This window comes from Mycteria americana, chromosome 3 (assembly GCF_035582795.1).
Source record: "Mycteria americana isolate JAX WOST 10 ecotype Jacksonville Zoo and Gardens chromosome 3, USCA_MyAme_1.0, whole genome shotgun sequence".
NCBI classification, from domain to species: domain Eukaryota; kingdom Metazoa; phylum Chordata; class Aves; order Ciconiiformes; family Ciconiidae; genus Mycteria; species Mycteria americana.
Genome location: NC_134367.1, coordinates 99,915,845 through 99,939,391, shown reverse-complemented (window position 1 = coordinate 99,939,391; position 23,547 = coordinate 99,915,845). Strand labels below are relative to the sequence as shown.

Sequence of the window (23,547 nt, the reverse complement as noted above, 5' to 3'; positions counted from 1 at the left end):
GGGGAGAGTATGTTCTCAAGTGTTGGAGTAGTAAGGAGAAGTTTTGGAAGGTGGGAACATCTGTTTGCTCAGGAAAGGACAACTGCCATAATCAGTTTTGCATTCATCTTTAGATGAAGTGTAGTCTGGAAAGCAGTGAATAAAAGAGCTGTGCCTTAAAGGTTTAAACTGCCTTTAATTCTAAAAACGTAAAGCCTGGTAGATAAGTTGTGACGTTGATAATATGGATTTGATCATCTCTTCTAGTTATTTTCAAAAGACAGAGGTTGTATTTCTTTAGATGAGTTGTAAATATAGTTTACACCTTAGGATACTCTTTGTCAGGGAAGTATATTCATTATGATTTATTTGTAGTTCTGATGTGTTTTGAGGCTCTGAATATGGTAAGCTAGGCAGCTAAGTCCAAGAATCTGTGTTCAGTTACAGCTAGTAATTGTATATAGTGAGAATCTGTAGTAGATTTACTGATGTTTAAAATACCAGACTAGATGATGACTGTTCCTTTCAAAAGGCCAATAATGGACTTTGTTCATGTTAAATTATTGTGTGCAACGATAGTTCTTTATCTGTTAACGAATTAACAGCTCACAAGTTATGTGCAGTTGGTTGATAGCCAATAATAATTTTATTTATACCTGTAGTAAAAAAATTCTGAAAAAAATCAGCTTGTCATAAAACTACTAAGCTGCAAAGATGGAGATGTCAAAAATACAAGCTATGAGTTCTCTTAGGTACTCTTGTCTTTCAGTAAGTGACTAAATTTAAATCAGGGCAACATTGGTACTGACTATAAAATCCTTTGGGATTTCCTGAAGCAATTCTAGTTTGATCAGTGGTCTTTGTTCTTAATGAATGTACACTGTTCAATATGGAATATTTTTCTGTTCTCTTGTGGACCTTAAATTTCAAGCTGACTGGACTAACCCATAAAACCTTTTAGACAACAGGTTTTTTCACTGCTACGCTTGGGCATTTTAAGCTCTGGCTGGGAGAGAAAGGCATTGTTTGAGGCGTGCTTTTGTTTGTTTTAAAAAATAAAAAAAAACTGTTTTCAAAAGCAGTTTAATACTTACACATGTAACATTTGTAGTCTGTCTTTGTACATTCCTAAGTAGAATGCTGAGATCCTGTGTATTTGTACAATGAGTGGAGTTGTTAGTCCCATAAGATCTTTCCGGAGTTATTAAAACAAAAGAGAATTATTGTTTTAATAGAAAAACAGAGGTTTTGTTTTAACAGAGTTATTAAAAAAAACAAACTCAGTAAGTGATTGTTTACAGAGATTTCTAGTGGAAGAACTGTACACCAAAGCTCTTTTGCTAGTTTGGGTCTTCAGGTTGACAGAATGTGTATAACTGCATTCCAAAGCTGCCCATTCAAGAATATTCTGAAATATTTATGAGGTTGTAGTCAGTAGCTTGTGATTGAGTCATTTATGATGGTGAGCACAGCCGTGCTTCTGTTTTGAGTCACTTAATTGGTTAATTTCCAAAGTAATGCAGGTGTTGGACAGTAGTTAAGTTATGCTAGGTCAGTCTTTTCTTACTGCCACTTTCAAATGCTACTTTGTGTTCTCTGTTTTTCTCTGTTTTTTAGAGATCTGAAGTTTGGTCACAGGAAGAGAAAACTAGGCACAGAAGTCAATTCAATTCTCTGATATATTTCAGTTTATTTGAAAGGGTGTATTAGACATGCAGTTTTTTAAAAACAACAACAACAAAAAAAACCACTAACGCCCCAAATCATAAATAGGGGCATGTGTTCTATGTAGGCTTAAACAGTCTTAATAATAGATGAATACTCAGTTAATACAGTGAGTTGGATGGTGTGTTTTACATATGTGGAATATATACTGTATATAAAACTGATTTGTCATAATCTTATAGCTGGAAATCAAAGGAGATGCTGGAACATAGAAAACTTGTAACGCTGTCTGGTTGGGGACTTGCATTATATAAAATTGAAATAAAATTTTGTCTGAATTTTCAAAATGCTTATCTCGAGTTAATTGTTAGGCTTTTAGTGAAAGGTGTTTTAGGAGTAAAGTAGCAGACTTTGTAGTGGACTTTCATGGATTTGCATATATGATAACATCAGGAAATGATTCTTTAAGTGTCTGAATTATGCTAGCAATGCAGATGTAAAAGTTTCTGCAATCGTGTTTTGCACATTCAGGGAATAAAATTTAATTGCAAGGTTATTCTTAACACCTTAGAGATGAAGGTGACAACCTTGTAAATGCCTATAAATCTGTTTCTGAAAACATTTGGTTTCTTTCTCTAGTGGCCTTTGTCAAACAAATCCCCAGTGTGTATCTGCTAACTGATGTGTAATGAAAAAAGGTCATGCTTGGTCGTGTGCTTTACTCTCGGATTTTCTATTAAGAAACCTTTTTTTTTTTGAGAGAGAGAGGGGACGTGTTCTGGATGAAATTATTCACCCCAATATCAGGAAAAGAAAAAGGAGATGGTCACTTCCAGCAGAATTCCTGATTTTGCACCTTCTAGAAATGGGGAGAAGATGCTCGTGGTTCAGTTCAGCGCTCCCCGAGAAGTGGTTATACAGTATAAAGTAAAAGTTTCCGGTACCAAGAAATATACAGCAATCCTTAGTTGTGATTGCTTTAATTCCCTTTTAAGAAGATATAAAAATCTTATGCTTGCATTAATATTTAGTAATTGCTTACTTCTGTAGCCTTTTTTCTTAGTAATTCTTGCTATTTGTCTACTTTTAGTATGTACAGAACCAGATGTGCTTTTGGTATAAAAAGCAGTATATGCATAAGACACGTTTCCTATCGATGTGACTCAGCAAAATTATAGTGGTACAGTCTACTTCTAACTAGGTAGAACTGCACGAAAGGGTGCAACGTATAAGGGGACTTGTGGCTGATTTGTATGAATGTGTATGGAAGAAGTGATCAAAATCCTAAGATTCAATCATACATATTCAGCTGTCATTTCCTTTGCTGGCCATGATTCATTCGTAATGAATGGATGTATGATAATATACATAAAGTTTCATGGAAGAATGTTTAATCACTTCTAGTAGTAGTATACCTAGCTTATTCATTGCAGAGATTGTATGGTGCTGACTTAAAATTGGGGCTTAGAAACATAGTGCCTTATTTGTTACAGGGTAGTAAAATTACTCTAAAAGTAGAATTGCTTTTGGGGAGCTTTCATACAGATCTCCCTGATAGAGAACAAAGTGCTTGCAAGGTACTCACTGTTTTTAGTAGTCCTGAGAGAAGCCTGCATACCACTTGCTTTCTAGATAGGCGATAGACATCAAGAAAGGTTTAAATACCAGGAAACTTGGGATGTGGTGTTTAAAGTAGGTAAGTCATGTGCTTTTCTACTAACTTCAGAAACTCAGATTGTAGCTGCTTCTGGCTTTAGTTGCAGGCTCCAAATCAGGCATCCAGAATATAATTGATTGATTGTAAGAAATTTAAGTGATTTGCTTATCTTTGGATAGCAGACTGACTGAAGGTTTTTTTAGGATGATATTTGAGAGGATTCATTCTTCTTAATTCTTTTGTTTTGTGACTCAAACAAAGGATTTTTATCTAGAACAATGTCTGCAGGAAATGGCACTCCATTCCTTAATTTAGTTGATTTTCAGAAAAAAAAAAATCTTTCTTAAAAATATGGGACACATGCATACAACTACAATTTGTAGATAACTTAGTGAACCTTTTTCTGCCACGGTTGTAGTTGAATGACTAGAGGCTGATGACTGGAAGCTGGTAGTGTTATGCCTATATGAATGTATATCCACCTATTACACATTTGCCTTACAGCAGCTTTGATGAATAAGAACATGTGAAGATTTACTTCAGTTTAGGTGGTTCTTTCCAAGGCAGAAGAACTTACTAGCACTGGACTTGTGTGATACTTCTGCTTTGAAAGTGGAATACTGTATTATTAATTATTTGTCATCAGTTCTGTATTCTGTTTTGGCCACTTGAGTGATAATGGGCCATTATATATGCCTCTCTATTGCATGATGGTCTTGGTGTTTATGCACTGGAGATTCACGCCTTTGAGAATTCAAGGTGTTACTCACAATGAATATGACTGAATTCCTGGGAGGCATTGGCTTTATGGCACATAACTTCTGAGTATGTGTTGCAATGCAATGGAAAGGTAACTGAAACAGACTCCCAGCTGTCTTCATTTTGAAAGAGAACAGGCTGCTGTCTCCAGGATGTTTCGTCCAGTTCACAGTCTGCTTCTGAGTTTCTCAAGAGAGAATGGCTAGAAGCATATTGGAAAGGCAGGCTATGGATTTGAATAGCTCTGTTCCACCACGCAAAGACTGTTTACCTAAAATGTAAAGAATGTTTTCCTGGTGACATGTAACTTTTTCATAACGTCTCTGTTAAAAAGTGATAGTATCTTGTATTTTAGTGTCTTAAGGAATGGGTGGTATTAATTCAGTAATCTAAAGACTTCTTCTGTTTTTAAATTAGAAATTATGGAAAAATCGGGTGAAGAAGGAATGCCTGATCTTGCTCATGTTATTCGTATTTTAACTGCGGAGAATATCCCTAATTTACCACCAGGAGGTGGTTTAGCTGGCAAGTGAGTAAAGTTCTGGAATTTCTTAAACTGTTTAGTTCACTGAAACAAATACTTTTATTTAAATGTTTTAAAGCTTTCTTATTGTAATAGCTATACTCAAATTAAAGAAAAAAGTCGTTTTTTGTATTTTAAGTTAGTTTACCTTTTGCACTACATAAACATCTGTGTCACTGTTCCCATTCCAGAACCGTAAGAGGAAACAGATTGATTGTATTCTGGTACATAACATACTAGTTTACTATTGCCATATGGCCATTTTAAAAAATATTTATTCTTGGCTTTTTACTGCTTTACGTTTGTTAAGAACTATCAATAGTGTAACCAGAATATCAAAATCCCAGCTCAATTTTCCTGATGTCATGTTCCCTCCACCACCTAGTGTCCCTTTTAAGTTTGGGTCAATGCTTGTTTGCTCAGCAAACATTCTCATAAGAAAATTGTTTCTCTTTGTTTAGTCTTAAACTGAATGTTAGATAAGCAAGAATATTGAACTAGGATATGCATTTTAAAACTTAATTGAAATAAACATTCAGAAATGACATTGGTTTTCTGGAGAGGCTAGTGGTGATGTTCTAACGACCTATAATTTAAGGATTTTAATGAACAGAATTTAGGATTGCATAAACAATTGTTAATCTAGAATTCCCCAAACAGTGGGACCCATTATTGCTCCCTGGCATAGATCATGTTGCTTCTGGAATCTTTGTATTTTTCCAAATATGAAGTCCTGTCCTCTGAGCATTTGTGTATACATCGATTTTCATTGCATGTACTTATTAATGAGCACTGTTTGCCATGATTATTTTTTTTCTAGCCTTGAAAGTACTTGTATGTTCTGGGCCTTTTTCTCCACTTGTGTGCATTCCAAGCATTCAGAGAAGTTGTGGTGTGCCTATTCTTCTTAGTCCCTCCCAATTGCTGAATGAGTTGGTCTGTTTTGTTGTTTTGCTCTTTAATAACTGCATCATGTACTGCTTCATTATTCTGGAACCTTTGCATATAAATTCTATTCTAATTTGTTGTGGCCCGGGTTACATTTTTAATGTGTTTAGCTTCAGAATTTGCCTTTTGTTGCCTTTCTCTGCATTTTTGACTTTTGAAGTCCTGTGTTAACAGAAAACTGACTTCAGGAGGTGTACCTGCAGCTTCTTTTAAGGGAATATCATACAGTATTGAGTAACTCTTTCTTGGCCTTCAAATTTAGGACGAAGACAGGAAGTGATGTATTTAGTTAACTTTACTTGCAGGATTGAGCTCCTGAATGGAAGTCTTGAAAAAGTATGACTACACAACCCAAAACCACATACCGTGTAACTTAAAACTTTTGTCCTAGCAAGAGAATGTTCTTTGTCTTGAGATCCTTATCCTGTGATGTTACCAGGACATGAAGAATTCACACTTCGTTCTTCTGTTTGAACTCCAAGACCTGGCTCAAACAGATTGCAGAAAGAGCTTGTCTGTGGCTGACACCCTTGGTTTTAGCACCAATTATAGTTGCTCTTGGTTTTCAGTATGTCTGAGCTGGAGAAACACAATGCAATGTTACCTTGACTAGACTATGTTTGCAAACCTTAGGAACCTCTGAAGTAGCTCCACTTCTATTGGCATTGTATGTTTCCTTCAAGCATCTCACTTGTGTAGAAGCCCGTACTGGCCTATTCTTTGAGACAGGAGATCTAAAGGTGTCAACTCTGCTGTGGTCACTTGATGGTGGCATTTTATCCTTTAAAATCTTACTCTTCAAAGACTGGCTTCTGGCTTGATTTGGATCCCCCTGTAACTTCAAATGCTATCGAAAGAATGGTCACTTGTTGCTGAAGAAAACAAAAGTTCTGAGCCACCCTGTCACTTGGGCACTAGTACTTCCACTCAACATCTTGCTTCTGTATTTTCCCTTCAAAGGAAAGTACAGAGAAATATGCTGTTCAAAGAAGGAAAAGTGAATTGCAAAGATAGGAAAATTCCCAAAGGCTTGAGTTTTAAGTCTGATTTAAACCCTCTGCAATGGCTGTCTGCTGCTTCTATGGCAGCCTTGCTTGGACTGTCTGCGTTTTCTGTTGCATTGGTGTGAGGTACCATTGCTCTCCGTAGTACAGGCATTTGGTCAGAATTGTGCCATTTCACCATCACTAAACGTGGAACTAAATGGAGAGAACCCTTTCCTGTATCATCTGCATAAAGATTCAGAGTTTCTTTTCTCTAGGAAAATCTTCCATCAGTGCTGATGGATCCCATGCTAGCTCAGCCATGCAACCCTTCCAGAATTCTTAAAGCATTGACTTTAACTGATGTGCCCTTGGGGAAGTTGTGTTCTTTGGTGGACTTTTCATATCTGACATAATTTTTGAAAGTGCCACGATCAATTTAATTCTGAACTTCTTTCCTGGAGCTCATTCAGACACAGCCCAAAACCTTCGTGTGTGAACAAGCACAAATTGCATATACACCAGTGTCTTGAGGCTTCAAGTTGTCAGGTGTATCTGTTGTGCCTGCCTTTTGGTTGTCTTGGTGTGGTGTGTCTAGATAAATACTGAGTTCATCATCAACGTATATTGCCTCTGAACACGTGATAGCATGATGTTTTTTCAGTGTTGTAGGTTGGTAAACATCCTGAGATTTGATGCACTGTCCCTTGTGTTCACTGGTCTGCAAACAATCTCCCAGCATTCTGAGTATTTTAGTAGGTACTGTTTTAAATGCTGGATCATGACTGGAAAAACATATTCTGATGCTGGACACTAGATATTGAGATTAGCTGATTTATTGCTTTGTCTCAGAAGTTGACATACTTACAATATTCCATTCAAAAACCGAACTCTTCTGTTTTGAATGTGCTTTTGCTTTCATGGTGTGGACATAAGAACCGCTTCATACTAGATCAGACCAAGGATTGTTTTAGCTCTGTGTCCTGTCCACAGGATAGCTGAAAGTAGATGCCTAGGGAAGAATACAAAACCAGGAAAATATGTAAAATACTTCCCCTATCATTATTATTTCGGTTTTCAGCTTCTTACAGCTGAGGTGCTTCCTGATCTTGAGGTAGTTTATGTACTTAGCGACTTAGAATTTCTCTTCCATGGAGTTAAATATGTTCAGAAGGAGCCTCATCAAACTTTTAGCATCCCCAGTATTCTGGGGCAGAAAGTTCTGTTGCATCAAGAGCCATCACTGTGTATTTTTGAGACATTTGCTGCTGTTTTCATTTGATGCCCTTGTGCTCTTTGTTCAGAAGAGTCAACAGTCAGTGCTTATCCACATTCTCTAAGACATCATTTTTATAGATCTTGGCCACTTCCAGACTTGAGAGTCTTAGTTCAAGTAGCTGTTCTTATTTGTGGAAGCTGTCAGTAACTTTTATCATATTTATTATACTTGTCTAAATGTTTCTGAGTTCTCACTGTTATTTGAAGATGTAGGGATATAAACTTTTTCCTGTCAGAAGTCTATTTATACTTTGGGTTTTATTTTTTGAGAAGCTTTTTGTGCTTATTTTGCCTGCCTGTGAAGGTGTGGCCTTATATGGCACTGCCAGAAAAAGGTCTAGCTAGTGGCATTTGGGTTTTAATTTCTACAGTGTGAACAGACACTAGACAACATGTCTCAGAAGTTGTATACTCTGGGTACCACACTTCAAAAGTTCGTAGGCAAGTAGTAACCTGTGTATATGTAATAGAAATAGGGAAAACCCCAACTGTCTTCAAGTTCCACATCTAGAAATAAGGCAAGAAAACCAGCAAACTTGAAGAATTTTGTTATAATAAGCAAAATATAGATCAAAATGTTACTCTTGGCAAAATCTGACTATGCAGCTGGAACTTCTGAAGATGTAAAGGGGTAGACCATGGGGACAGTAAGGTAAGAAAATGTTTTGCCTTGCTTAGTCTTTACAAATCCTGACTTACTGCTAAATTCCCAAACATCATATTGAAAGTGAGTAAAGACACTGAGAGTGGTCTTCATCTTTTTAAGAGGCAGGTTAAAGGCAAAACATCTTAAACACTTTGAAATTATTACTGTGCTCAAACTTTATAAGTTCTCAATGTTTTGAAATCCTTTGTTGTGCTTAATTTTTTTAAAACTTCTCTTTTTAGGCGTAATATTATTGAAGCTGTGTATAGTAGGCTGAATCCACACAGAGAGAATGAGGGGGTAAGTTCCCATTTTGATTGCTACACCTCTTTGTTAATGAGAACATCAAAGTAGTGTCATGCATTAAGCAAAAGTGTACGTTACTGCCAATAAAGTATTATAAACACAAAATATGTATTGTAGCATACAGTTCACTTTGACCTTGTTTTGGATGGATCTGATATAGAACTTCATCCTCAAAAAGACAGCAAATTGACACCCAATTCTGAAGGACTTTTGAAACATTTAATTGGCTACTGCTTTTTCAGTCAAACCTGTGAGGCAACAATGTTTTTTCTAAATTATAGTTTATTATTGTCAAAAATTACGGTCAGCATATTCATTACTTAACTAGCTATTATGTCTGCTGTCCAGAAATCTAGTAGAAGTGGGAGCAAACACACTTCCTATCGTCGTCTTAAATGTGAAAGACCTTGGTAGACTGAATATAAAAGATAACGAGACTAACATTGACTGCTTTTTTAGAGTTTACACTGTCTTTAAATATCCCATGTGCAGTGGTCTAAGGAAAGTGTAAAGTGATTTTAGTTTACTTCAGTTTTGATTTCTAAAATGGTTTATATTATTCTGCCCAGTTCCTAATAAGTTGAATTTTAAATAGTGTGTTGAAATATGGTTTACTGTAACTTTAAACCTGATTATTAGATGGTTCTTGATATTAGTATAAAGAGTAACTGCTGTTCATATCATCTTTGGAAAACTGAAGAACTGATAAAAAACATCACTGCTTGTACACATGTTGTCATTTCCTGTACCGTTTATATGAACTAATCTGTGAAGGTACCATTCCTCTTCTAGTAAATCCTTCGTCATATTTTTTTCTCTTCTGAGATGGCTACAAGGTCCTCAGTCAGGTAGTCATTACAATGAATGGAGTTGGGGAGATGTCAACTTTTATTTTAAATACTTTGAAATGATCAATTGTGCGCCTTGAGATTGTGAATATGCAGTCTCACCGCAATTATTATTGTGTTTTTTCCCCACTGTCATCTTCTCTTGGCTACCTATATTTGGTTATTCTCTTAAGTTAGAAAGCTTGTGTAGGTGGAAGGGGCCACTACTCTGTTAGAGTACAAATAGAGAAGAAATCTCTCCTTTTTTTTTAGTTCAAAAGTGATAGAGTATATATTTTTCATTTAACATCCAACAAATTGTGCAACAGTACCCCAAAACAAGCTAGACAAAATTTTCCTCTTTTCAGCTTCTTTCGTCCTTCAGGAAACTCTACACCTCTATCAGCCTGCTAATATTTTTCATATTTAGCCATAATTTTGTTCCTGCTTTTGGGGTAAAGTTGTTGGTGAAAGTGGTTTATTTGAAGATTATGGCATAGGTTTTGTAAGTTGGTTGGTTTTTGTAAGGAAAAAAAAATTATCTAATGGTGACTTTCTAGAAATATCATATGCCATAGTTGCATTTATGATGCATCTTTTCTAAGTCCAAATTTACTTTGCAGTAGCCATGCAAGCTTGCTGAAAGTCCTAACTTACAGTACAGCATCCTTTTGTGTATTGGCTGTTTTCAGGAAATTTTGGTACATAATCCAAATTAGTCATAAAAGAATACAGCTTTAACCCTTACTACCGTTAATAGCTTTGATCTTTATTGCCTTTAAAATCCCTAGATAGTTGTTTTGAGTCCTTTTAATTTGGCTTCTTTAATACGAAATGTGAGCAGTACACTCCAGTCTATTTTGTAAACTTTACCTCCTGTTGGTATTTAGTGCAAATCTCAATAATGATTTGGATGATGTGTTTTAAATACACTGGATTAAATTTTAGTTTGATCTTGTGGTAAGGTGTCACTTGCCAGTCAGTACCTTTTCTTCTTTCCATCCTAAGTGATTCTGACCCAGAGCAGTTTGAGAGGAGGATGTGTCACTGGGTAAAGGATGCAATTCCTGTTTGCACTTTCCCAGCAAGTAGGAATTGTTATCTTACTATCCTTGAAATGGATGAATTTAGTGGGCCTCATCTCTGAGGCGATGAAAACATGACTTCCTTGCTAGTCTTACTCAGTTCCAGGTATATACGTGGTGATCTCTTAGTCCTTTGAACTGAATTCTCTAGTGCATGGGGGGTGGGGAGTAAGAGGGAAGGAAGCTGTTCAGTTACTCAACATCAGACTCTCCACAATGTCTACACAGTGATAATGTTGCTACACATCTTGCATTTAAACAGGAAGCAAAGGTAGGAAGGAAATATACAGTACCTCCCAATGATGACATTTCCAAGTGAGACCAAAATCTAACTAATAATGCCCCTTAAGCAAGAGCGGATCTTCATACTAAAAACTATGAGCTGCAGACACAGATGCTGAGTCTGCAGAGCAGGAAGGTGCACTGACTTGCACTTGAGAATCTTTCCCCATGTGTAGTTAACGGTGTATATGTGTGTGTTAGAGCGTGGGCGTAGTGCAGAATACTGCTGTTACTAACTGGAAAGTCTGCCTGTGGCAGTCATCTTCATCTGATGATTTTAAGTCTAGAACCATTTTTTTACGTTGACAAAATAATAATGTAATTATTGCTAAAATATTAATGCACATGAGTAAAAATTTTTAAAACCACCAAAAAACACAAATCCCACAGAAACAACCACCCAAACCAACCAGATTCACTTTTGCAATTGAGAATGACATCCTTCTAAAGACGACACTTTTTGGTGTTGAACAATTTAAACTAGTTACTTTGAGTTACTGTGAACTGGACCATAGTAGCTTTGCAAATTAGTTCTTAGAAAGTATATAAATTAAAACCAAGGTGGTGTCTTTTTCTAGATTAGCTTTGTTTTTATTCAGCACTGTAAAGATTTCGGCTAGTGTTGTGCTTAAAATCTTTTTGTCACCCAAGCTAGTGATTATAAGTAACTTCTTCCAATTCTTCACATGTGCATTTTCTGAGAATCTTTAGCATATAGCCTAAATAAGGAGATGATGTGTAGAGTGAGAGACTGAGGAGCGAAAGAATCCTTACTACAGCAGTATTCAGAGATCACTAGTGTGGCTTCAGGGTGTAGCAGTCGTAAGTTGTTTTTCTTTTAGGTGTCTCAGCAGAGTGTAAGTATTTTGTAAATCCAGGGCTGGAGAGAGGCCTGCATTGGGCTCACAGAGCAACTTTGCCAGTGTTTCAGCAGAGGGACTTCTGCTATAAACACGGTGGCTTGTGCCTTTACAAGTGCGAGTGAAATCACAGAAATCTGTTATGTATTGGGGCTTGGTGCTTTCAGATCTTTAAAGGGAATTTAAAAGAACTTCTTCATAGCTAAATAATTGTTACCACTGTAATGTTACAATACCACTGAGTAGGTGTTCTAGTTAACTTGTTAAATATTACTCTTTCTCTAATGGCTCTACTTCTTTGACCATTTTTTTTTAATGTGTTCCTGAGACTAGGAGGCTACTATCAAATTAGGCTACTTGGGTGCATATGTATCCTTAAACACAAGGAACAAGTTAAAATTGCAGTGGCTCTGTTAATAGTTTCAGTGGCATTTGTTTAAAGCTGTGTTTGAGTATCTTGCTTGAAACCAGTCATGTTTCTCTCTTGCTTTTACTAATACTATACTCTGGCAGTTTGCTAAATCAAATCATATGTCATTAAGGGCTGCTACAGATAATTTTAAAAATTTAAATGGGCAAAATTCTTACACCCTTAAACACTGTAAATCCTGTCCCTAATACATAGTAGCCCTTTTTATATGCAAAATTTAACAGAGCAGAACTCGTGTAAAAATTGTGAATGCTCATGTTAAACATAGCTAACAAAAATTTATTCTTGTTTTTATGGTCAGTAGCACTAAGTTGAATTAGAACATGAAGGAAGACAAATGCTAAGTTGCACAATAATCTTAGTTTTCAGGGACCTGTTCTAACCACACATCATTAGAGAGAAATCTGCGTTATAGTATACAGATAGTGTATGGTATATAAAAGAGGAAGTTTCTGTCCTACTGTTTGTGGGGTTTCTTGTCTGCTAGCACTGAGGGAGATGAGGGGAGCACAAAATAGCCCACCATCAAACGGGGTACAAAGCAAAGCAGGATGCGAGTTTGAATATCAAACACTAACAGTACTGTTACTTTGATTCCTACTAGCATTTGAATTATTTAAGAGTCTTAGAGCTGCTATTACATTGCTTATTGCTTTTACTCTTCAGTGTTGCATGGAAGCAAAAGTATTCACTTCAATCTGCCAAAAGAATTTTTAAAGATCTGAATATTGTGAAATGTGGAGATTCACGGTGTACGTTTGCTAATAACCTCAGAGCAAAACGATGGGTTGGAGGAAATATGGAATTTAGATGTTCTCTGAACTTTAAAAAACTGGAATTCTTCAGTTATGCTGCCTTCTTTAATATTAGCTAGATAAATACATAAATAGTGGGGTTTATTTTTTCAAACCATAAGAATTTTTTTTTCAAAACATAAGGATTTTTTTTCCAAAACATAAGAAATACATCTGTAGCCTCATCTTGATGCCCTGAGTTTTCACTGGCTTTGTGCTTATGAGGCATTAAAACAGTCCCACTTCGTACCTTAAAACTACCTCCTTTAACTTGCTTCTCGCTGCGCTCTTGAAGAGCTATCTGAACATGAAAATGCCAGTACATGGGAGTCAAAACATCTCAAACTAAGACCCGCAAACCACAGTGGAAGTATGTCTCTATTTATGCAACAAATTAAGCTTAGAGGGATAGCATTATACACAGTAACATTCATTTTTGTGGTAAAATTGTCCCCTTTTAAACTTAGACTGTGCTAATCAGTCTTGAGGCTTCTATTCCAGGAACATTACAGCATCCAAAATCCTACTGAACCCAAGATATTGTCTTAATGCTGCTATTAAGCTTGTAAATGAGTGACTGCAATACTTGTAGTTTATGAAGCTTTTGGACTAGATGACAATAAAATGAGGTCAGCATGAGAAAAAGGCAGTCTGGATTTTGCCTCTGATGTATTGCAAAATCTGCCAGCTTCCAGAGACAGAGTTCCATTTGTCTAGCTTGATAACTTGCTAGATATTAATAATTTAAAAGGTACTATTCCCTTAAAGCAACAGTACTGCTTTAGCACTTCAAAGTTAAAATACGTAGTATCAGTCTCAGCACTGTAATAGATGCGCAAGTCCATCGCAAAAATAAAACCAACAAAAAAACCCCAATTTTTTTCAATGGAAGGCTTGTAGCTGAATAGGTTGTTTGCAGAGGAGACCTCCATTCCTTAATCAGTGCTTGTGACTCAGGTTTTGTGCTGTAAGTTGCTAGATTTTACTTTGAATAACTGTTCTACCTGTTAATTTTTCTAGCCAATACACACATCTGTCAAAAATAGTGTCTTGCGTTGTTCAAACACCACCACTCCCGGTGCTGATAGGTAGCTGCGCGTTTCTTTCATGGCAGCATCATGCATGCAAAAATCAGTCTTTAATGTAGAGGGATTGTTTTCTAAAACACTTTGAGCATTTATTTTGATGTGATGCTTCAATTAAACTGCTAGCAGTAGAGTTATCTATGCTCTTTAGTAAGGTTTTCACAGGATTGTGTTGCTATTGGCTGTGCAGAAAGTCACAATTAAAAATATTGACCTGATGGCTAAAGAAACTTATGTTTTCAAATTTTTCACTAACAACTGACCACAGTTGTGCGGAATATCGGCTGTATTAATCGAAATACAATTTGAACCAAGATGGAGTCAATTGGGACGAGGTACCATGTTGACACTGTCTGGCTGAAAATAAATTGAAATGATTAAAAAAGCTGTTGTAATAGGTATCATTTCTTAAATTATTATGTTGTATAAAATAGACAAACATGGATGATTTTGTTCTAAGATGTATGTTGCTAATAAGGTGTTTTAGATTCAAATAGAGCAAAGCTGATGTTTTCTCAGTCAGAAAAATTGTAGTTTGGTTTTTTTTTTGTTTGTTTTTTAAATGTCGTTAGAAAATATCCTAGTTTAACTCCTGATTTCTTTGGGGTCTTGAATCTTAAAAAAAAGGACCCTGGCGAAGCCGAGGAAAGTGGAACGCAGGGAAAATTGGTGGAAGCGCTCAGGCAAATGAGAATTAATCATAGGGGGAACTACCGCCACCTCCTGGAAGAGATGCTGACTAGTTACAGGCTAGCTAAGATGCAGGGAGAAGAGTGCACTGCTGAATCAGCGGCAGCATCTACTTCAGATACTCATGCTGGACCCTGTGACCCCGTACCAGACACCCACACAGAATCTGGGAATCACCCTGCTGAAATACAGAGCTCAAATGAAGATACAGGGATGAATGAGATGAGTGATAAACAGACATAATGTTTTACATAGCGGATTTAACACTTCGCTTCACTTGGCGCATTTTCCTTTGTTTATATCTCAACATTTGTCACATCTATCCTAGAAGTCTGTTTGTTTTTACTTTAGTTATTTGTACAGATTGTTTATACAAAGCTCTTTTTTACTTAGAAGTTCAACTACTATGGTATATTATAGTAATTGCATCTTATGTTGTGTAGTAAGCAGTTAACTTCCCATTTGAGATTTTGATTTTTTTTTTAAATCCTCTGACACCAACAGTAGGAATCTAACATGCTAATGCAAAAATAAATTTTAAAAATTTTTCTTTTAAGTACATTCTTAAATAATAATTTTGATGGTATATGTTTGCTAATTGTAAAGTAATTCATATCTTAATTGTATCTTTTGTGCAAATTAATTGAATTATACAAATTCTTCAGTCTTTTTTTTTCCCCAGCATCATATACTGCATGTTTGTGTTTGAATTGTGTATATTTTATATTACAACTAAATTACAAAAGCTATTACGTTTAGGTTGTCACTTATTCTTCATGAAATGTGTTTGATTTTTTTCCAATTTAGATTGTATCCACTGTGCATCATAAATATCTATTTTCTAGATGAATGTATTATTACTTCCCAGGTTGTAGCATAACATATATCCAGAAATGAAAATGTACTTAGATTTAGTTACCTAGTGTCAAGTTCTAAGAATTTGTGTTTAAGTGAAAATAAAGAATATGCTGTGGAATAATATCTGTATGCATATTGACTCTTTTAAGCAAGTAATAAACTTCCTTTGAAATGCTATCATTTTGACATGACTTGAAACTTTTCATAGCTTCTGATATTAACTCATGAGATTCATTAGTTTCTACAAATATTTGAGTAATTTTGGGTTTGGCACATTCATCATAATCCTCTATTTGGGCAACATGTCTCAGGCTCAAGTTAAACATCAGCCATATAAATGAATACATTGGCTATTCTACCTAAGTTTACCTTCTGCCAAATCTTTTCTGTGTCTTTTGGTGTACAACACATGTATGTACGTGCTTTTGGGTAGATCGGTGATAATACTGGGAATTTACAGTGGTGGTAACTAATCTGCTAATAAGTTAAACCTGGAATTCTTGTGTCAGTGGGCAACTCATAATGTAACACTTGCACAAAAGTATCATTGTTCAAAATAGGTACAAATTTCACTGCCTTAATGCGAAAGAGCCAGAGCCTGCGGGACTTTCTTGCGTGTCAGGAATACCAGAAGAGCTGAGTTCCTTAGTATTTTATAGATTTTTTTTTTTTTTTTTTTTTGGTAGTCCATAGATGTAGTAACTATTGATAGCTATGATTTAGACAATATTTAAAATTAAGTCTTTATGCTTATAGCTTTACTAGGTTCATGTTTTATAAAAGTGAATTCCCTCGTGAAGTTGAGGAACCGAGAATGTATGTGCGTGGAAGTGGGCAAAAAGTGGGGAAAAAAAGGAAAATGTCATCTGTCTTATGCTAGTATTCTACTTAATTATGCCACTTAAATCCAAAGTGCAACAAAATGTTTTCATTTGTATTGGTGAGTAGTAACGTTTCTCCTCTTCTTTTCCTGTAGGGTGCTGGAGATCTAGAAGATCCGTGGTAGCCTTACAAATCTGCTAAAATGCTTTTGATTCTGAAAGGGGGAAAAAAACTTTTAAATCTGTTTTCTTCAATACAAGGGAAAAATTCTGGTGGATTTCCAACATTTTGTGAAATGGGCAGAAAGATATTAGAATTTTCCATCATTTGTTCATTTTTGTGTTTTCTGATATTGCCACTCTTAGCATTGCCTGTACTACAGTATTTTTACCAGCCTCAGGCATACTGATTACATCTGTAATGAACTTTGGCCCTAAGAAGGAAGGAAGGAAGGATTCTCTCAGCAGATCGGTATATGTACCTGAGGTGCATGGGATTGTAGGTGTACTCTGAAGATACACTATGGCTAAATGAAATGTGCAACACACAAGCGTGAGAGAGTACGAGTAACTTTGAGATGTTACTTATTTCACTTTACCGAGTTGGAAGGCTTTGCAGCTCTGTGGCTTGGAAGTAATTTCAATTGGGCAATACGCTATCAGATGTGTTTTTTGGTTGGGTTTTTTTTTTTATTATTTTCCAGTTTTACCTGTATTACCAGACCGTTAGGTTTCCCTGCGGTGTCCAAATTGTGATATGTTGCCTACTGCTTGCTTGAAGATAAGTGTATTTGGCAATAATATATGAAGATTCTAGGCATCTAAAAACAGTAAGAATTTTACGCATGTGTACAACACACCCTTAAACTCTTGCTAGAGAAAATCTTTTAAAACCAAACTGATGAATTTATAGTTAGTAGTGACTTGCTTTGACATCTCTCACAGCTGCAGGTTTTTTAAAAAAAATGCTGAAAATTTGCCTTTATTATAATGTAAATTGTGATTATTTTTTTGTTCTATATGTGGTTTTCTATAGTTTTTTGATTTTTTTCAGCTTAAGATACAGACAGAAGTCTTGTGTAATATGGGTATAATTTTTAATTGTTTGCATTATTTTCAAAGTTCAAATTATCACTGAGATTACTATAAATACACTTAAAATTATCTATTTTAAATTAAGAAAATATTAGAGATATTTTCATGGGTTCAATGACCTTTCATTTTATAAGCAATGGGCATGGTACAGAGTGGCTGTCATGTAAGGTACTTGAAGATTCTTAGTTTAATTCTATTTTTGCAATAACCTTGACTTTTTTTCTGACTTCTTTGAGTTGTGCATGTAATGAGTCCAGTAAATGCTGAAAATGGGGAAGAGTAAAGTATTTATCTAAAATAAAAGCTATTGGGGAGGGGAAACAATGAATGTATCCATCTGTACATGATTTACATGCTGTGGATGCCTTGTAAACATTTTCCTATTTGTTTAAACTGTGTTTCAGCGAGGATGTAATTGCCCTTGTGTGTAGTTTTAAGCTAATGACAGTCATCAACTGGTTTTGTGTGAAATGGAATTCATGGTATTTTTCTGTAACTTTATCCCCATGGTGAGTCTGTAAAAACCACACGCTCTTTCATACTGGTGCCAAAGGCCAGCTTTCCCAATCATTTTGATTCACTGTGTATCTGATTTTTTTTTTTTTTTGGTCTAGAGAGGATTATTGCCACAGTATATTTTATTTATTCATTAGATTTTAGCCTTGTAAGTTAAAGTGTTCTAAATGATGATGTTAACAGGTATTTGTCCCTTTACTGGTTTTTTTGGGGTTGTTAAAAGATAGGGAATGAAGAATGCAAAATGGTTTATTGTTCAGACTGTCCGCTCTGGTCCAACCCTGTACTGATAGTACCTTCCCAGTATGATATTGTGATGTTTCATACAATACAGTGAACATAACCAACTTGTTATCTTCAATAAAGGATTGCTAAAACAGTGTGATATGCTTTATATTTTCTTGAGAAGGATTTATCAAGAAGATGCAAGTGCTATATATAAAAAGTTGACCAAACAGGATTTATGAGGTGTCTCTTAATGATGGATTTGTGTTTGTTCTATAGCGAATGTGACTTTTTGTAACAACAAGCCAGGAGTCTCAAAGTGGGCTTCTCTGTGGGAGACAGAAGAGTACAAACAACATTTAGAGCTCCTAGGGCAAATCCGTCCCAAGTTCAGCTGGAATGAGTCTTATTCCAGCTACAGGAGAGCATTCATTTAAAGTCTAAACATTCAGATCAAACTTGACTTTTTAGTCAACGCATTTCTTCAAGTTTCGTAAAGATCTGATGTTAGACCTGTAAAGTTTTACTTTTGTACAGTGTTTTGGATAGAAATTTTTCTAACGTTAATGCTCTCATGTTAAAACTTCTACTGATTTTTTTTTTTTTAAACTTACTAATGAAGTTGTTTAACTGGGTGGGAAAGGAGAATGAAATCCTCCGTGTTATTGATACTGCATGGTAATAACCTGTCTGAACACTTAGTGCTACTGTGGAATGGGTGTATTTATGAACAATGTGTAGATTTTTGAGTCTATGAGTCTATAAGTCTATAAGTTATTTGAACTTTTTTGTTGGATCTGCTTGTACAGCATAGCCCCTGCATGCTTTCCTCATGAACTGCAATTTTAATACCTTGTTCCACTGGTAAGAGTTCTTGTACTCCATAGGCTCCAGTCCTATGAACACTTATATGTGTAGGTTTTTTTACATCGTGTGGATAGTCTCCCTGAAATAAAAGGCTTTATGCTTTTATTGTTTAGAAGTGAAGCGTGCACATAGGTTTTTCAAAGAGGAGGACCAGAGCTTGCACAGCTACAAGAAAATGTAAATCAAGGCCTCTTTTTTTCCCCTCTAAATTAGCACTACTTTCCATTCATGCATCTAGTAGGTTCCAGATTCTAATCATATTTTCAGTTTAATCAAAATACTGTTCAGATTTCAGCAGCCTGGAAAAAAAACCTACGCTTTTTGACTTTGTAGTGTGAGAAGTCTGAATAAAACTTGTTCATGTATTTGTCATAACTTGTCAATTTTAACATTTGTTTTAAAATTATGTTCTCTTAATTATATTGCCACCCAGTACCTAACATAAAGGTACTTCTGTAGAATGCTGAGAGTGGAAAGTGTCTCTTCCACCTCAGGTCTTTCTGACATGTCAAATTCAACTTGATTCTTTTCTTCTCTTAATTTTTTATGACTTCTCCTGTAATAGAGACAAAGTGGTCTGTGTCAGTTCTCAAGTCTGCTCTCTGATAATCTTGAGCAAAATAAAGATTTGTTTTAACTGATCCCCATTAACATGTTAAATGAATGCAAATATAAGTGGTGTCGTCCTGACTTTCTCAGAAGGCTTGTATGCGAGGTTAACTACAATGAAAGTCTCCTCTTAATGGACTGGATTGTCATGTGCTTATTTGAGCCTGCATGCAAACCTTTGCAGGACTTGGCCAAAATATCCATACTTTCCATGCCCTGTATGTGAACTAATGCTGATGATGCTATTTAAGTGAAGGATTAAAACAAAAACAAAAAAACCCAAACTGTACACTCGAAATACGTAAGATGTCAATTCTTTTAACGTGTCACAGGCTAGCTATTAGTGGCTAGGTAGCTTCTTGGTATCATGTATAAAGCGGTGTTACGTCAGCCACTTCATCTGTGAGTTTTCTTATCCTGTCAGCCACAATCACTGGCTTAAATCTTAAACAAAAACTAAAATTAGCCCCAGAAAACCAGTCATTTTTCTTTGGTGCTTTAAAGGTTCATAGTGGAAATCAAAATCAATAGGAGCTCTAGGTTAGTTACAGCATTGAACCAAGCTTTAGTGGTCACAGTTTTTATTTCTGGAACATGAAGCAAAAAACAATGCTGCCTAACATCAGGTATCAGGTCTATTCTGGCAAAAAAGCCACCGTTTTTAATTTATCAACTGTTTGGGGTTTTGTTGGGCTAAAAAGCAAATTTTAGATTTAAGGATTGTCTACTGAAGGCATGTTACTTTTAGCTCTTTATAGCTGTTTTTTAGCTCTAACATAACAATTAAGTCAGAGGGAGGTAGCTCCCCTGGTGCAGGTGAGCAACTGCATGGGATGCTTCCAGAGATGAAGGCAATTTGACAAAGCCCCAAGAAAGTACCCAAAGTCGCCGAACTTTTGCAGTATCGTCCAGGTAAGTGTGCAGTTTATGCAGTTGAAACTCCACCTGGGGTCTCATGCGTGTTTGCAACCCCTTTCTCCGTGTGCCAATCTGATCTTGTCCTGCTCATGTTTATTTGGACTGTTGCTGATAGATCTGACTTAGCTATGCTTTGCTTGTGCTATCTTATATTCCTACCTAGCTGCTTCTCTGTTGATCAAAAGACAAGTAGCTTTTGCATTTTAGCATGACTGCGCCTCCTTTTTGCGTTTAGCTCACTGCTTGAGGTCATCTCTCATTTCCATCGTTCACTTTGTTACATGCTTAACCAGTGCTGCTGTGCTTTGCTCTTTTTACATCTGAAAGGTCATGTTCCCCCAAATACCTTATTTTTCCTTCTTCAAAAGCCTTCTTAAAGCTCTCTTTTGCTGCGATGCCTGGATTTAAAGACTGATTTGAATTATTGAGAACTTCCTTCTCCATTGATGAATACTTCCAGCTTCTGTCCTTGGCTGTCCTTATTTGTCCGTATGCAGCTTGGCTAGGAATTTCCAACAGAGAAAGCTTTGCTGTGTTGTTACTGCGATTAGCGACCGGGAATTAACATCAGCTAATGATTGCCTCAGCACCCGCTTTTAAAGCTTATCAAAGACTGATAAGGATTCAGGTCATGGGAATGAGCTTCTATAGGGGGAAAAAAAATAACCAAACAAAACCCCACTGCTATTCTCAATCAGTTTGGTAATCTTTCTGTGAAAGCAGTTGCCCTTGCTAATAAAGGAACAAAAACATTGTGTAGTAGGAAGATGCATTCTGAAGACTTGTGGCAACTAATTGAAACAGTGTTCTTGGAAATAACTTTACCTGTTGTGTCAAGTCTGTTTTGGAAATGACCCTGGTTTTCTGCTTTCTCAGACTTTTTGATTTTAAGGTGAGTTGTGGGAAAGTTGTAATGTTGAGGCTATGTTGTAATAGTGATTGGTGTTGTGAAGATCCTGCCTTTGACCTTTAAGAAGTGGGAAACAATCCAATTCATGAGTGCCTTCATGACAATCTTGGAAGTTCATCTGGTCTGTAAATCTAGAAATACTGATTTTTATGGCCTTTTCCAGGTGGTTTCTGGATTCTGTTGGGTAGTTATGGGATGTTTTCAGATAAGTATTTTTCAGAGAACTTCTATGCAAAGTTGTGTCAGAAAATGACCAAATGGGATCTGCTTTTATCACTTTGAAACAGCTGCAAAGCTTAAGTGAAAGAAATAGGACAGAAATTCATAGAATGAAAATTCTGTCTTATGAGATAAAGCGCTACTTTCAGGAGTTAGTGTCCAGAACTTAGGAAGGGTACCCAAGGAATATAACATACCCAAAAATGTTTTGGGAGATACTTCATGTGAGATATGGCACCTGAAGAGCCCACGCAATTCAGTGGATTCATTAAATTCAAAATGGAAAGTCTGGTATTCGCTGCAGGCGATGCTTTCTTCACCTTTCACCATACCCAAAAATGTTGGGGTATGTTATATTCCTTGCAAGAATATTAATTTCTTCTTGAAAAATCTGAATTGTCTTTTTAAAAAATGTGCTAGAAGAGAAACAGGTGAAAACACACTTTTCTAATGCTTCTCTACTCTGATTAATTTTAGCTACTTTTTTGGGGAGGGTGAACATGTAGTTTAGTAAATATCCTACATTTAGAAGTTAGTTGGAAACTTTGAAGTAAATGCGTACATGTTAAAGTCTGATTGCATTAATGAAAAGTTATTTCCCAATATTTTTGTAAGGAAACTTTTTAACACCATCCCCATCAAATTCATTCTGTGAATATTGGGTTTGTTTTGGCAGGTTACTTGCATGCAAAAAGGTGGATGTCTGCTTAATCTTGGACAAATAATCTACAGTATTTAATTTATTCCTCTTAGGAGAAACTGGAGAATGCACTCTGAGACTTTTTTTTTATCCTTTATCCAGTGGTCCCCTTTAGTTCATAAATGCATCTCCTTCAGTTCATAAATGCATCTAAGTCTAATGCTGCAATAAGGATTTTGGCCTGGGTCTGTGAAGCAGATGTGTTTTTTCTAGTGTGTTTAAAATAACAATAATGTTCCAGTTTTGGGAGCAGAGAATGTGTGAAATCAAACCAAAATACTTTTTCCATCTCTCCTAAATCTGCATTTAATTTGGTAGGACATAGTTGTAGGAAATACTCTGCTAAGGCAAACAATGTGCGCGGTGATTAAAAGTGTGGTGCTTTCCAACAGCTTGTTGGTCTCTACTTTTAGTCATGGACATCTTTTTTCATTGTATTGGGTGACAAATTTTTAAATGGTGAAATATATTTTCCATTCATCTCTTCATTCCTACTCATCCTCACCTTAAAAACATTTAGCAAGTTCCATACTGTTGCTTCAGAGATGATGATTATGGCATGTAACTTCCCACTCAACTTATTAGAAGGGAAAAAAGCGCAGAGGTCCAAGTGTGTGAGTAATTGCAGCAACTTTGTTTATATGCAGTTATTGTATTTCAAGTGCTGCTTCTGTGAACTGAATGAAAAGAAAACAAAAGTTGTATCTTGTAGATATAACTTCTAATATGGTCTTAGTATCCCCTGTGCTTTGAACTGTATTAAATAAATGCTTTTGGATGAAATTAAGGAAAAGGAGGAAAAAAAATGTACAAAATGGGTATTGTATGATCACTGACTTAAAGATGATGTATGTCTGTCTTTCTATTCAGCCTTCAGTACTGAAATATTTGGAAGATCTATCTTTGAAATGCAAACTGGTTTTGTTCCAAGTGGATTAGAGTCCCACTGTACTTGGTACTACAGCCTCCTAGACAGCATGGCAGAGCTAAAAGCATGAGAACGATGAGAGGG

The 23,547-nt window shown here is 36.0% G+C and overlaps 1 protein-coding gene across 9 annotated transcripts in view; it reads left to right on the top strand.

The window, feature by feature from the left end:
* The window catches only part of PPM1B (protein phosphatase, Mg2+/Mn2+ dependent 1B), a 67,986-nt gene extending 49,519 nt beyond the window's left edge, over positions 1–18,467 (top strand). For 3 of the 9 annotated variants that reach the window (XM_075496282.1, XM_075496281.1, XM_075496283.1), the window contains 3 exons: positions 4,478–4,589; positions 8,681–8,738; positions 14,735–16,263. In XM_075496282.1, the coding sequence (XP_075352397.1) occupies positions 4,478–4,589; positions 8,681–8,738; positions 14,735–15,040 (476 nt within the window). In that variant the 3' untranslated portion in view covers positions 15,041–16,263. Of the gene's footprint in view, positions 1–4,477; positions 4,590–8,680; positions 8,739–14,734; positions 16,287–16,631 lie in introns of those variants that run through there. The other 6 variants (XM_075496284.1, XM_075496288.1, XM_075496285.1 and 3 more) reach the window with 6 other exon arrangements.
* Positions 18,468–23,547: the final 5,080 nt, after the last annotated feature.